The following is a 16,059-nucleotide window of genomic DNA, read 5'->3' as shown; positions in this document are numbered from 1 at the left end:
ATATCCCTTATCAGGAGCGAAAAAATGTTAAAAGCTAATGACGTGATTGAAATTCTTTCGCCTGATGCCTTCCGTCTGTGTCAGTTCTTTTGATTGACCGTCCATCCGTCCATCGTCGGACGATGCGTGAAGAGCTGGATTCGGCGCTAATCTAGACTTCTAGACATCTCCCGCTCACAATGTTTATTTATCCATCTTAATCCAAAGCGCAAACAGCTATTCGCTTGATTTGCTGATTACCACACCGAGTTGCTCGAGCGGACGGAATTGTACTTTGAGGATAACAGTTTCACTCAAGTGTCAGACACGCGCGGTTCTCTATTCAACTATGTCCGCGAATCGGAGTAGAAATTTGAATCTCCCGCGAATCGACATCGAAACGGCTTCCGATCCAGCCCAGCAGCAATCGGAAGATATCAGACATTTGCTGCAAAGCCCCCGATCCGGACAGCTCAGCCCACTGGCCTACAGCCCCGAATCCAGCGGTGGGAAAGGGACAAACACACCAGGCCGCTCGCCTACCAAGAGGTAATACGTTGCCGTTTGGGTGATTTGATTTATGACTAGTTTGGTGGCCGCTACTCGTGAGCGTCGTCTTCGTCGGTTGTCACGTTCATACCTTGTGCAGTGCATCGTATCTGTACGTCAGTGGCATTGTTTTTGCCGAGATCTTGTTGAAACTAGGATTATCTCGAGTGGGATTCCGACGTGAACCGGTTGGAGCTGTGAAGCATTTGGCTCGGTTTGCTCGAAGGTTGGATCTTTCTATGAGTGTCAGCAAGAATACTGCACCCAACGTAATGGTAACTTTTGGGAGAATTCAAGGCAAGAATACCGGTTGACTTATTTAAAAAAAAAATGCAGTCCTAATTCTGTTGAACTTGAGTGATGTTTCAAATGATTCTACGAGTTATAGTCGGTGCCTGTCGGTTATAGTTATAGTCGGTGCTTTTCATCAATTTCTTGATTCATATTTTCGGTAGTAAAAGAAGCTGCGTAAGGTTTACTCATACACATAGTCAAAATTCAAAACAAAAACCTCGCCTTAATTAGGAAAAAAAAATCAATTTTGAATACATAAAATAAATATGCTACATTAACGATATATAGGCGAATTTACGTATTCTCGTCAATCTAAGCAGCGTCCGAGCTTCTATTAGAAATCTCTCAACGTTACGCACACATATGACGTGTTTGTTGTCGGCAGCCCCTTTTTCTTCGGAAACCTTTCCATTTGAACTGCGTGTTAACCAGCTGTTCTATTATCGGCAACTCATAATCATCCGCATTTTGCAGTGCGTATAGCCGGCGCCGATGGTGGTCTCAATCCCAGCCGAGGTCGGTGGGATTTTTCTGAGGCATAAAAATCTCTGGTCACGTCTTCCTTCGGAAGGGAAGTAAAGCCCGTTGGTCCTGGCCCATGTGTGTTTGAACGGGTGCGATATCCTACGCAGGTGTGGCAGCTGCCTTCCTTCCTGTGCACATTCGATTGCCGTCAATGGATGGCAATCGATGTCCATCGGTGATTGGCACTAGATTGCAGAACAGAGACTGACATTAAATAAAGGAAAGGAAAAGAAGAAGAAGAAGAAGAAGAAGAAGAAGAAGAGAAGTAGTGCTTATATTTCGTTTAAAGAAAATTCTGGCACAATCGGATTGCTCAGTAGTAAAAATGTAATCAGATTGAAGCTGAAAGACTAAGGAATCGATTGAATGCATTCAGAGAAGAGTTTGGATGGGAAAATAGAGTGAAATTAACGTTTAAATTTTGGTTGTCGAAAACTGTCAATGGGTGCCGAAGCCAACATTTACCCTACTATATTAATAATATAGTTCACTCTTCGATTTCTCATACATAACCCAGAGGACAGAAATATTTCTGTTCGACATGTCACCTCACGTGAGAAAAGGCAACCAACCTGCAGTCGAGGAGCAAGTTAGTTGCAATTGTTGCACATGAAAAATCCAGTTACAGTCAGGAATCCTTATTGCCGGGTTATCCGGCTTATAGGATTTTCACTAATGGGGGCTGTGGTGGATTATCTTATTTGTTTCAATATATAGAGCTATACTGTCTTCGACAAAGTTGTTGTACTGGGATAGACCAACAAGCCTGTGTCATTGAATTCAGGTTTGATGGGGAACTACGCCGCTAGAGGTGCTTCACTTTTATGTTACTTATGACGTGCGCTATAATATATGGATCTTAGGTCCAACATAGAATATTCTGTGATCCTGGCCATATAGAAAGTTACTGTCTTCAGCAAAGTTGTTCAAATGACCAAGTTCTTTCGGATGGTGGCCATATTAGTTCAGAACTCTCTCACTAGGCAGCGCTAGTGTGCACATGAGCTTGCTATATAAGCTGTATCTCAAAATCCTGGCCATATAGAAGGTTACTGTCTTCAGCAAAGTTGTTCAGGTAATAATGTCCTTTTGTATGGTGTTCATATTATTTAAGAACTCTCTCACTACGCGGCGCTAGTGTGAACATGAACTTCCTTAATATGTAATGCCTCGAAAGCATGTCCATATAAGATGTTGCTGTGCAATGTGAGGACACCAACGGAATAGGGATGACTTGTAGAGAGGCTGTTAATCGATGTCGGACGCCTTTTTAAAATCCTAGATGGCGGTCATCAATTCAAGAAAAACTGTCAAATACCCTAGTATATGTGTATTTTCGGAAAGGGAACGACGTGTAGAGGCTGGAAATCGATGCCAGACGCCATTTTTAAATCCAAGATGGCGGCCATCAGTTCAAGAAAAAGTAGAAGGGTCTGTGCCTAGGGGCACGAACGGAAGCTTGACGTAGGACCGCTAGTGGACGGAATAAATGTGAAGACCATTTAGTTCTTTTATTTGATCAATTATCTATTATCTCAACTCTTTCCGTTTTTGAATTTTAGGCGTACCAAATGTGTAGTAATTTTTTTCAAAGAGAAAGTTGATTAAGAGAATCAATCAAAATCACTTGCACCCCTGCCCAAGTTTGGTTACAAGATTACAACTCTGGAGAGCTTTTTGTGTGGTCCTTGAGGGCTAGTGGTTCTGAATATGGACAAACAAGCACAGATAAATTCTATTCCAACTCTTTACTGATGTAAGCTTGATGGCCCTGAAAAGGGCCGTTTTATTGAAGAGGACATCCATGGCCACTTACGCTTGGCGTGTTTAGTGTAGGTGACAGCATCACGGACCTCATTTTCCAGGAACACCTTCAGCACACCTCGTAGATCAGACCGGAGATACGTTTGACACCACCACGGCGAGCCAGACGACCGATGGCGGTTATCTCGAAGAACTTTGCGATGACGCTTGGCGCCGCCTCTACCAGACCTTTTCCTCCTTTGCCACGACCAGTCAATTGTTGCTTGTTAGGTGTGAAGGAGTGGACTAGCCACCACCTTCCTACTGCTGCTATTACTGTTCACCACGCCGCCCGAAGCGAAAATGAGCTAATGCCTTTTTTTGACTTTAAATGATCTATATTTCTTGAATTTGTGTGGTTTACATGTATAACACAGATGCGTCTTGTCAACTTTAATTCCTTTGAAATTTCAATTATTATTAATTACAGTTCCTAGTCCTATCAGGCCTGTTTTAAGAATGACCACCTTGGTGGGATTGGTTTGTTTTAAATTTGAAAAAGGAGACTACTTATAACTACTATTTACAACTATAACTAACCTACAACTACTATATACACCTAATCTACTATATACAAATTGCTTATCAAAGCATGTTCTGATAAATTACATTTTTGTGCAAATTTAGTCTTAATTTCGTTAATTCGGGAATCTATTTTGGCAATACCTGTCTCTTCATGTAAATTTGTTATTCTAGTGTCGAAAGGACGATCAAGAACCATCCTCAGCACTCTATTCTGAGCGATTTGGATTTTTGTTCCTGTGAGTCTGTGCACATGATTCCCATACCGGAGCTGCGTAGAGGATCGCAGGTGCTATTATTTGTTTGTAGACAGCCAGTTTGTTTACCCTTGAGAGGCGGGATCTGCGGCAAATCAGCGGATACAGACACCTAACCAAGGTAGAACACTTGACTACAGTTTTCTCTGCATGCGAACGGAAGAGGAGCTTTTCATCGAACAACATCCCGAGATAGGTTACTTCGGCGGACCACTTAACCCTTGTGCCATCCATGATTACAGTACAAGATGGAGCCGGTTTTTGTTTGGGTGATTGCCGATGGAGGAACATGATTGTTTGTGTTTTGGAGGCATTGATTTTGATTTTCCACGTGGTGGCATAATCAGCAAAGGCGTTAAGGCATCGTTGAAGTTTGTTCGTTATTTCGCGAGGCATCCTTCCTTTGACGGCTATTGCGGTATCATCTGCGAACAGGAAAAACACGCAACCGTCACCGAGGGGAGGAATGTCGGAAGTGTAAATGCTGTAAAGCAAGGGGCCCAGCAGACTGCCTTGCGGGACTCCTGCTGGGATGGAAAACGTGTCTGAAAGACAACCATTCAACGATACCTTAAACGACCTTTGCTGGAGGTAGTTACGGGTGATTTAAGGACAGTTGAAGTAACAAAGCTTGTACACAAGTCCGTCATGCCAAACATTGTCAAATGCCTTTTCAACGTCTAACAAGGCCATGGCTGTGGACTTGGATACAGCTTTGTTACTTCGGATGTTATTCATCACCCGTACTAGCTGATGATTGGTGGAGTGCCCCTTTCTGAATCCAAACTGTTCCGGAAGGAGAATATTGTTTTCCTTGACAAACTTGTACAAACGATTGAGAATCAGTTTCTCGAACAATTTGCTCAGCGCTGAAAGGAGGCTGATTGGTCTGTAGCTTGAAGGCAATGTTGGATCCTTACCGGGCTTGCGGATTGGTATGATTTTTGCTACTTTCCAGATACTTAGAAAGTAGTGCAGTTCCAAGCATCTGTTGAAGATAGCGGTTAGAAGAGACTGCACTTTCATGCTGAGTCTCTTCAAGATCAAGTTGAATATACCGTCAAACCCGGGAGCCTTCATGTTCTTGGTGCATTTCAGCGCTGAGCAAATCTGTTGTACTGTAATCATATCCGCCGGAGGCACGACACAAGGGGAGGCATCTAGGTTTCGAACGCATTGCGCAACCTGATCTTCGAGCGGACTTTGGACTTATCCTTCCTTCGTGCTGGTTGATTGTTGGTGGACGCTTGATTTCGGATGCGCTTGAAGTCCTCGCGTTTAGGGCATTGCTTATTGGATCCTTGGTGAGCACCACCACAGTTGACGCATTTGGACGCTACAGCTTCATCCGCAGCACATTCGGAGGTGGCATGGTCTTGAGCGCAATTTCCGCAGCGTGGCTTAATGTTGCAGTTGCGGGTACCGTGTCCGAAGTTCAGACACCGCTGGCACTGAGTCACATCGCGATGGCCGCTACGGTATGGCTCCCAGCAAACGATGATGGAATTGATGGACCGGATGGCTTTCAGTGCGTTGAGCGTCACCGTTCCCTTCTGGAAGTGTACCAGAAAAAGGCTATCCGGATACGCCTTCACATTCTCGTCTCTTCTTGTCATTCGATACACGGCACTTGGGGCCAGCTTGTACCGGTCCCTGATTTCATGTTCGATAAACTTCGGGTCGAAATTTGGTAGGCCCCTGATGACGACCTTGAACTGTTTTTCACCGGGGATATCGTGGGTGAAGAATTCCACCTTGGAAGTCCTCAGGTGGGCAATGACCAAGTCATACTCCGCTTTGGTACGGAGCACCACCTTGGTGCCGACTCTGCCCAATTTGAATTCGGCTTTGATGCCCAGCGATGCCAGATCCGCGATGAGCTCGTTGAGATGGGCATTTTTCACTACCAGCGGAGGTAGCTTCACTCTTGCCGCGCTCATGTCGGCAGCATTTTCTTTATCGGCAGCGTCACCGAAATCTCCGTTAGTCGCAGAGGCATCGTCTCGACCAATCGTGCCATCGGACTGGCTTCGATTCTTCTTCCTCTTCTTGCTGCGTTTTTCCAACACAGCTGGCTGGATATTCCCATCCATGGGGAGAACAGCAAACCTGTTCGAGGTAGGTACACCGGAGCTTCCTTCACCGGGGTTCTGGACCTTCGCCAGGCTTCGCGACCGATACTTCCCCATTACGGGGCACACACACACGCACGACAAACCGCGAAAGAGAGAGCGCGAACACAATCGCCACGAACTTTTCAAACAACTCGAGAGAGCGAGCTAACACCGAACTGAGGAGCTAATGCCATACAGCAGCGCTCTTTTATATCTTTTCAGGTTAAAGCAGAATGATGTGCAACCAAGTGGTATAAAAGCTACAAAGACTCCTCCCATTATGAGTAGCTTGCTATCAAGTAGCGACACTGGCTCTTTTCCTTTTGCGTACACGGCGAATGAGAACGACCCAAATTTGAGTTTAGTTCACTCATTATCGCCAAAAGTGAAGGAACTCAGCGATGACTAAAATTTGTCTTATGGTTTCCTGTGGAAAACCTAAAAAATCTACCAGAAAATGAGGAAATTGACGAAAATGTTATTCAGTCTCAGAGAAGTACCAATAGACTGAGTGAATCCAATCTTTACTTTTCTCGAATTCGGGAATTTTTCCCTGGAAAATCCTGGAAAAACCTGGGAAAACATGAGGCAAATTTACTCATCGCTGAGTTCCTGCACTTTATTTCTTATTTCTTAGATAACTAAACTCAAATTTGGGTCGTTCTCATTCGCCGTGATATCAGTGCCGGTGGTTAGCGTGATTACCTCTCACCCCAGCAGGCCTGGGTCCAATCTCAGTCCGGGCCAACTGCATGTTCTAAGGCATAACATCTCTGATCACGCCTTCTTTCGGGAAGTAAAACCGTTGTTCCCCGGTTGAGTTGATGGGTCGATTGGTAGGGTCCAGGTGTGGAAGCTGCCTCCCTGGCGTCGGTAGCATTGGAGCTCAGTACGGAAAACAAATCTCGCGTCACTTTTCAATAGGTCCTATTTACATTGATCGATCCTCTTCATCGACACTCTCTTCCGTAAATAACTCGGCTTTACAAATGTTTCCTGCCGTCTTCGTCGAATTAGATGCTAGATTGTTGCTTCTTCCATCGAAAATATCCGGCCGTGGCGATTAAAAGTTGATCAAAATAATTTTTAGCCCTGCTTCCAGTTTGATAACATGAGCATTTTGTGTGGTCGTTGGTTCTGAATATGGACAAACAGGCAGATGAATCATATTCCTACTCTTTACTGTAATAAGCTTGGTGGCCCTGAAAAAAGCCGTTTTGTTGCCAAAGCCATAATCACCTAATTTAACCTCCGAAACCAAACAGAGTGCGTCTCTGTCACTTCAAAACGAAGATGACATCCATGGCCGCTTACGCTTGGCGTGTTTAGTGTAGGTGACAGCATCACGGATCTCATTTTTCAGGAACACCTTCAGCACACCTCGTAAATCAGACCGGAGATACGTCAGACACCACCACGGCGAGCCAGACGACGGATGTTGGTTATCTCGAAGAATTTGCATTTGGTTCTGAATATGGCGATGAGTGTGCAAAATATTACGCAATTCCATCCTCCCTATTCGCACGCGCCCGAGGATCGGAGCTGATTGCCACTTCGACTTGTTTCGTCTACTTACTACTCTCTGACGACTGTGCTGGGGAAGCAACATATGCATGTAGGTAATTGGTGGATTTGTTAGTTTATTCGACGCTTCTGGACAATGCTGGACATTTACCAGTTTTTCAATAGTTTCTTGTTGGAAATAAACACTCGGAAGCATTTTTATCGATGCGTAGCCATATTTCTGATCTATTGGTGATAAAATTATTGAAATTGGACCAGGGGCAACTGAGTTATTAACGTTCAAAATCTTTTTTACTTTGTTACATGTTCTATTTTCGGTTTTCACAAAGTGTACCCCCATATAGAAATCAAAGACGTAGTCCTACGTCAAAAAGGCAGAGTATGTGAATTCCAAGATCCAATTCAGTGACAAGCAACTCCCAGAACTTCATTTAGCGAATATAAAGGGTGATACGGTCAAAATTTGGTCAAGGAAAAACGCGTGTAAATCGGTGAAATCGTTTATTTAAAAAATCAAATTAAATTTCTTTTTCAAGTTCAATTAGTATAAAATTCAGGAAAAATATTCAGTTAGGCTTCCGCTTTTCCAAATCCGAATTGCTGGGCCTTACGATTGACCGCTGCCATCAGATTTTGTACAGCCACCTTGTCCACCTTCTTCGCCGCAGAAAGCCAGTTTGCCTTGAACTGCTGCTCGCCCTTAGCAGTTTTTTTGGTCTTCTTTAGGTTCCGCTTGACAATAGCCCAGTATTTCTCAATTGGGCGGAACTCTGGCGTGTTGGGAGGGTTCTTGTCCTTGGGAACCACCTGCACGTTGTTGGCGGCGTACCACTCCATGGCCTTTTTACCGTAATGGCAAGATGCCAAATCCGGCCAAAACAGTACGGAACAACCGTGTTTCTTCAGGAAAGGCAGCAGACGTTTATTCAAACACTCTTTCACGTAAATTTCTTGGTTGACAGTCCCGGAAGCTATGAAAATGCTGCTTTTCAAGCCACAGGTACAGATGGCTTGCCAAACCAGATATTTCTTTGCGAACTTTGACAGTTTCATGTGCTTGAAAACATCTGCTACCTTTCCCCTTCCTTTTGCCGTATAAAACTCCTGTCCCGGAAGCTGCTTGTAGTCGGCTTTGACGTAGGTTTCGTCGTCCATTACCACGCAGTCAAACTTCGTCAGCATCGTCGTGTACAGCCTCCGGGATCGCGCTTTGGCCGTCGTATTTTGTTTATCATCGCGATTTGGAGTCACTACCTTCTTGTAAGTCGATAGTCCGGCTCGTTTTTTGGCTCGATGCGCGGTTGTAGACGATACACCCAGCTTATTTGCGGCATCTCGGAGAGAGAGGTTAGGGTTTCACTTGAAACTACCGGCAACTCTCTTTGTCGTCTCAGCGGCTTCCGGTTTTCGATTTCCCCCCGATCCAGACTTCCTGGCTGTCGACAAACGTTCCCCAAACACTTTAATTACATTTGTAACGGTTGATTTTAGCGATTTTGTCAACTTTGCGTGCGAGTAGCTCGGATTTTCGCGATGCGCGAGCAAAATTTTGATACGCTGCTCTTCTTGCTTGGACGGCATTTTGACAACTGAAGAGTGAATTCCAAAATCAAAATAGGAGCAACATTCTACACACACACACCTTCAAAATGAGGGGTGTTCAGGTTTTTTAAATGCAAAATTGAAAGAAATACGTCATGTTGATATTGACCAAATTTTGACCGTATCACCCTTTAGACTTGCGTGTCATCTCTAATGCACGATCTGAAACTAATTTGATAATGTAAATAACAGGCAACTATATAAAACTTTATTCGGCAAAGCCGGATTACGGTGCCATCTCTGCGGCACGATCTGGAACTAATCTGATAACGACATATGATGCTATTCAAGCACGTCCGAACGCTTTTTCTATGTCTAGAAGAGCAACTCCAGCTGAGCAGCCTTCAGATTTGTTTGAACAAATTGCATTGGTAACTCTTAAGAGTTGAACAGTAGTTGATTACCCATGACGAAATCCAAACTGCTCATCTGCAAAAATTTAGTTCATATTGAGTTGAAGCATCATTCTATTCAAAATTATCAACAAACTTATTGGACGGTTTGAAAATTGGAACAACTTTTGCATTTTTCCATTTATCAGGAAAGTATGCCAAATGGACAGAGACATGGTACCAGGGGTTGAAACAGTCGACGTTTTTTACTACACTCGCTTCGTTGTCGTGCGCGACAGTCTGTTTGTATTCGAACACTCATGCTCTACCGTCGTCTCTCTCACACAACACGAGCGGTAAAATAACATTCGAGCTAAAAGAAAATTATCAAAATAGCTATCATATGACATGTGTGATTTCTTTGTAATTCCTCAATTTGGTGTAAATCAAACCATTTCTGATCAGCAATATTATTATTATTTTTTTTTTTTGTAAAATTGTATCGTTTATTCCAATGTTCTTAAAAGATTATTTACAAAATAATTTAGCTTTCACATATTAAGTAGAATTCAAGTGCACTAACATCGATTCTAACGTTAACTTTATTAATATAGGTGATGTATAATATAAGCATCTTCAATGTTTGACTTCGTTTTGTTGGTCCTATGTTTAATAGTGCTGGACGCAGCAGTTCTTCGAAAGACAGTCGTTGCCAGCCTCCAAGTATCATCGTCATCTTCTGTTGTACAAAAGCCCATGCGTGTGCTACTCGAGGGCAAACACTGAATTTGTGTTGCAGCGTTTCAACCACAGCATTGCAATGCAAACAATTCTCACCGTCCGCACGTTGGATGGTTCTCATTAATTTTCGGTGCTCCGTCTTCTCATTTATGAGTATTATTACTAGGACATCACTGCTTGCTATTTTCAGAATTCACACAAGCACACCATCAGCAGCTCTTATTATGATAAAAACTAAAATATATACATTCGTGACGGTCTTCGGCGACAGTGTCGTATGACAGAACCTGTCATATGACATTTTAGTATGGTACTGTACTATGAAAGCTTGTTTTGCAAGTGTCGGAGGCAAAGGCAGTCAATTATCACAGAAAATGTGTCGACTACCGTGACCGCTTACAAGACTGCATGGTACTCTCTGGGAGTTTTTGATTAGGATATAGAAAATTCCATCATCACCTGGAGCTTTCATATTTTGAAATTTTTTAGTTATAGATCTTAATTCGTCCAAATCAGTTCCCCAGGAATCATCAAACGAACTTTGCCCAGAGAGAATATTCAGATAATCCCGAGCAACCTGATTCTCAATAGGACTCACAAGACCCAAACTGGAATTATGGGAACTCTCGAATTACTTAGCAAGTTTCTGAGCTTTTTCCGAATTTGTGAACAAAATTTTACCACCTTTTTTAAGCGCTGGAATAGGCTTTTGAGGTATTTTCAAAATGTTTGTGAGCTTCCAAAAGAGTTTGGGACTCGGGTCTAATTTCGAAACATTATTTTCAAAAGTTTTGTTTTCCAGGGCAGAGGATCGCTTTTTAATTTGTTTTTGCAAATCCCGCCAGATAACTTTCATGGCAGGATCCCGTGTTCTTTGATATTGTCTACTACGGACATTTTTCAGACGTATCAAGAGCTGAAGATCGTCGTCTATTATAATTGAATTGAATTTAACCTCACATTTTGGTACTGAGCCAGGTCTTGCTTCAAGTATAGAAGTAGTCAGCGATTCAAGAGCATGATTAATTTCATCTTTGGTTTCCAAAGGAATATTTGTATCACAGTTATATTCCATAAATGTTCGACGTTACTTCCAATTAACACTATGGTAATTGACACAAGAGCTGTTGGGATAAGAAATTATTTCTTGGGATATTTCAAAAGTTACGGGAAGGTGATCCGAACCAAAACCAGCATGGGTGATCAATTGGCTACAAAGTTTACACGAATCAGTTTAGACCAAATCAATAGTTGAGGGATTTCTTACTAAAGAAAAGCATGTTGTGCTCCATCAAGACTATCATTTCGATAAATAAAAAAAAAAATGCGTCCCTCTTAACCTTATGATCAGGTTTAAGGAACGATTCAGTTATATCACGGAGAACAAATTCGTTATGTTAAGATAACAATCCTAATAGTTACTTTTATATGGAAAAATATTGTTGTTTGAAAGAAACCTATAGTTATTCTAACACTAATTTGACCGTCAACTCAATAATATCTACCTAATAGATTCAACTGTTCATCTTATACTCAATTCAACTATAACTTTGAGCAATTATAACAACCGTTAAATGTAATTTATTTATATAATTTGGTTTCAAGTGATCATCATAAATCCACATACTTTTAACTTGTGATGCGTAGAGCAGGCGATAAGATAACTGGCTCTCATGCAGATGAACACGGTTCAAATCAAAGCTGAATGTTCTTGTTCACTTTTTTATGATTTTGCAGTTGTGTGCGATCGATAAAGAAGCAAAACAAACTTAATATGTCGATAATGAAGAGCAGTTCGTTTAATAAACATTGTAAAATTTAGCTTTACTAACAATAGTTTTCTTGAATCAACTAAAGCATAGTTGTATTTTGAAGTTTGACGTTTGTTCATCTACTGAAAAATATAGTTGAGCCAACCAAGGAGCCAACTATGAACTATAGTTGTTGCCCTCTATATATAGTCAAATCAACTATAGTTTCGGGTTATCTATAAAACAATTGAACAATATAGTTATTTTAGCCGGAAAAATAATTGCGTCTGCTATAATTTGTTCTCCGTGTAACGGCGATCTCTCAAAAAGTTAAATAGCTCGTCTCCATTACCTTTAAGATATCGAGCATTCCAATTCAAAATATTTAAAGATTTAAAATCCATTACTAAACTTCAAGGTTTCAGCCAATACACGACATTCGACCAGACGGCCAATTTGAAGTGAAAACTTAAATTGAACGAAGTTCGAAAGTTCATATTTTGGAATTAAGAAACGTTATCAGCTCGATCCTGTTGCTCCTTTGCTCCTGAAAATGTTTGTTGATCGTAAACATATGCACAATTCATTCTGATCGATAGGAGGTGCTCAAGTGTAAAAGTTTATGTGGAATCGTAGACTAGAATGAAGATTCGTCCTTGGCCTAACTCCCACTGTCTGGCAGTGGCATTATGGATAAAATCTGCCGCCTGCAATCATTTCTTATGAATGCAAAGAAGCTTGACCTGGGAGTTAGAAGGTGACAGCTCTACCGCAGCTACAATAGCCCATTTCAATAACGCAAGCATTCCGAAGCTATTTTCACACATGATAAGCCCCGCTCCAATACATTATCGATAATAAGATAATAGTTAGATGGATATTAGATATAATTAGGTATAATTAGATGGATATTTCCTATCGAGGACAGAGGAACGAAAAGGTAAATAAACGCGTAGGTTAGAACAGTCGGCACCACATGCAACGGATAAGAATTTGAAAATTTTCACCTAATGCACTTTTCAACATCACTTCTGTACTTTCAGTTTAACACTTTTTAAAAATGAAACGGTAAATTTATCAAATTTTCACTAGAACGAAAACGACGCAGCAAAACAAAAACACGTCATTTTCGCAGCGCGGCCTACTTCGATCATCCAATGTAAAACTAAGTGCTCCCAGACTGAAAAATTCGTTACTCTTCGAAAAGTACGGTTGATTGAGCTTAATGTCACGTCTGCTATTACTGAATTGTATGTCAAAAGTGTTGCACGTATAAGTCAGTCTCAGAGCACCTAAATTTACCAGATTTTTTTTTTAAATGTGTGGACCTTATATTTGCGATAAGGAACAAAACTACCATTTTTTACGAAATTCTGAGAACCACTATATCGTTTTGCTACGGAATGGCTTTATAAGAATAGCATTTCCTCACAACTCTGATTTTAGGGGGTCTTACCGTCATTAGACGATTGTCCTTTTCAGCTTTGATTTTCTATAGTTAGCCAGGTACCGATCAAACCCGTGGATTGTTTGAAAAATATCCTAATTGGAGATACCACGACTGAAAATGGTTCACGGTTCGACTGTTTCGTAGCACCCCAGTCGGATAAATTGCTCAACGATCATCCGGGGGAGAATCTTCTGCCAATGGTTGATGGCTGTTGCCTGCAGTTCCAAGATTTTAGCATAGCGCAGCTATTGATCCAACGTCGTTTGTATAGTATAATAATAGTGAAACCTTAGATTATTATTGGGAAAACTATACAGAACTTCTTCTAAAAAGTTATTAACCGTTTTACTTTAGCTCAAGTGCTGCACGCATACTTACTGTCTTATTTATGAGCTTGTAAGTATGCGCATAGTTTTTCCAATCGATAGTTCAGGTTTGGTTAATTTTTGACAAGCAAACGAATAGTTCCGTTCCGTTGCTCATACATTTTCCCATACAAACTTTTAAGTTCTCCCGCAAATCCATATCATAACCAGATTCGCTGAAATTTGGCACAGTTGTTGGGGACCTCCAATATCTCTCGTTGACCCACCCTTGTGCACATCAATTCTAACGATGATTCTAATTTCATATCTCCCCTTACAACAACAGACCCCGAGGCTACCGGCCGAGTGTCTTCGCCCACCGCGTCCACCGCCGGGCTGTGTTCAAAAATGGCTCCTGCAACATAGCTCTCCTAGCGGGCTCCAACCGGCGACTGCGCTTCCTGGTCGACCTATTCACGACCCTAGTCGACGCCCGATGGCGCTACACGTTGATGGTGTTCGCGCTGGGGTTCGTGTGCTCGTGGTTATTCTTCGCCCTACTCTACTGGTTCATCTGCCTGATTCACGGTGATCTGGACGAAGAAAATCTCCCACACAACCAGGAATCAACCGGGTGGATCCCCTGCATCAGCAACATCTACACGTACACGTCCTGCTTTCTGTTCTCGCTGGAAACCCAGCACACCATTGGCTACGGCAATCGAGCCACCACCGAGGAATGCCCGGAAGCAATCTTTGTCATGAGCATGCAATCCATCCACGGAGTCATGATCCAAGCCCTTCTGGCCGGCATCATCTTCGCCAAGATGACTCGCCCCAAGAGTCGTTCGCAAACCCTGCTCTTCTCCAAGTGTGCTGTCATATCGATGCGCGATGGAGATCTCTGCCTGATGTTCCGCGTTGGAGACCTACGCAAGAGTCACATCATCGGAGCCAATATCCGGGCACAGTTGATCCGGGGTCGAACCAGTTGCGAAGGTGAAAGTATGCCACAATATCAAAGCGAACTGGAACTGTCCGTCGACGGATGTGGTTCGGATTTGTTCTTCATCTGGCCACAGGTCGTGGTGCACCGGATAAACGCCGAATCACCCCTCTGGAACCTGAGTCCGCACGAGCTGCTGCACGAGAGGTTCGAAATCGTGGTCGTCCTGGAGGGAACCATCGAATCTACCGGCCAGAGCACCCAAGCCAGGTCCAGCTATTTGAACACGGAAATCTTGTGGGGTCGGCGATTTGAACCGGTCCTGTTCTTCAGCAAAGAAAAGCAGAGCTACGTAACCAACATTTCCCAATTCAACCAAACCACCCCGAGCGATGCGCCCAACTGCTCAGCGAAGGAATATTCCGATGGAACCAATTATAACAGCAACGGTCAGTGAGAATGACCTATGCAAAGAAACAAACGGTCTAAATGTGGAATAACGAATGCAAAATATTTTCAGAAAATCTCCTCGACAAACGCCCTTTCGAATTTGGTAGTCTGGTGGATAGGCTGGAGCGCTATCACGTCGAGAATGAGCAAAGTCAACAGCAGCCAACGAAGCCATCAACAGCGATCAAAGATGCCGGCAAAAATGGCCCATCGAGCAACAACAACAATCAAATTGTGCAATTTAGCGATGAAAGCACAGTGCTGTGAGGTGAGAAGCGGAAACTCACCACATTGCTCATGGCATGCGCCCCTTTGTGCAGGTGTAGCAGATCGTGCATGCGAAGCGGGATGTATAAGTGTAGGAGGACGACTGCAGTCGTTTTGCAGCTTCATCAAAAACTGCAACCCAATAAATCATATGTTCACAAACTAAGTTATTTTAGTACATCTTTGGTAAAGTTCTATTTATTTCATAGGTATAAAATTTACAATCATCTGAACACCCCCCAAATCGCGATTGGAGCGTTATTTAAGGAGATAAATCGATTTAAAGGTTTGAGAAAGCCAGCGGCCGACAAATAATGATTTATGAAATATTTTATACTGGGAAATTTTGATATGAAAATTTCGAGCATCTGAACACCCCCCAAATCGCGATTAGAGCGTTATTTAAGGAGATAAATCGATTTAAAGGTTTGGGAAACCCAGCGGCCGACAAATAATGATTTATGAAATATTTTATCCTGGGAAATTTGGGTATGAAAATTTCGAGCATCTGAACACCCCCCAAATCGCGATTAGAGCGTTATTTAAGGAGATAAATCGATTTAAAGGTTTGGGAAAGCCAGCGGCCGGCAAATAATGATTTATGAAATATTTAACACTGGGAAATTTGGGTATGAAAATTTCGAGCAT

General features: G+C 42.5%; 1 protein-coding gene across 1 annotated transcript; it reads left to right on the top strand.

Moving 5' to 3' along the window:
• Window positions 1-309: 309 nt before the first annotated feature.
• Window positions 310-15,523, top strand: LOC135710141 (ATP-sensitive inward rectifier potassium channel 11-like). The gene is made up of 3 exons (XM_065232647.1): window positions 310-528; window positions 14,095-15,143; window positions 15,215-15,523. The coding sequence occupies exons 1-3, from the start codon at window positions 329-331 to the stop codon at window positions 15,409-15,411; spliced, it is 1,446 nt and encodes a 481-aa protein (XP_065088719.1). The 5' UTR covers window positions 310-328; the 3' UTR covers window positions 15,412-15,523.
• The last annotated feature ends 536 nt before the right edge of the window (window positions 15,524-16,059 follow it).

This window comes from Ochlerotatus camptorhynchus, unplaced genomic scaffold, assembly GCF_037179485.1.
Source record: "Ochlerotatus camptorhynchus isolate MF236.1 unplaced genomic scaffold, CSIRO-AGI_Acam_v1.1 ptg000370l, whole genome shotgun sequence".
Taxonomy (NCBI): domain Eukaryota; kingdom Metazoa; phylum Arthropoda; class Insecta; order Diptera; family Culicidae; genus Ochlerotatus; species Ochlerotatus camptorhynchus.
This window is presented reverse-complemented; position numbering and strand designations above follow the sequence as displayed.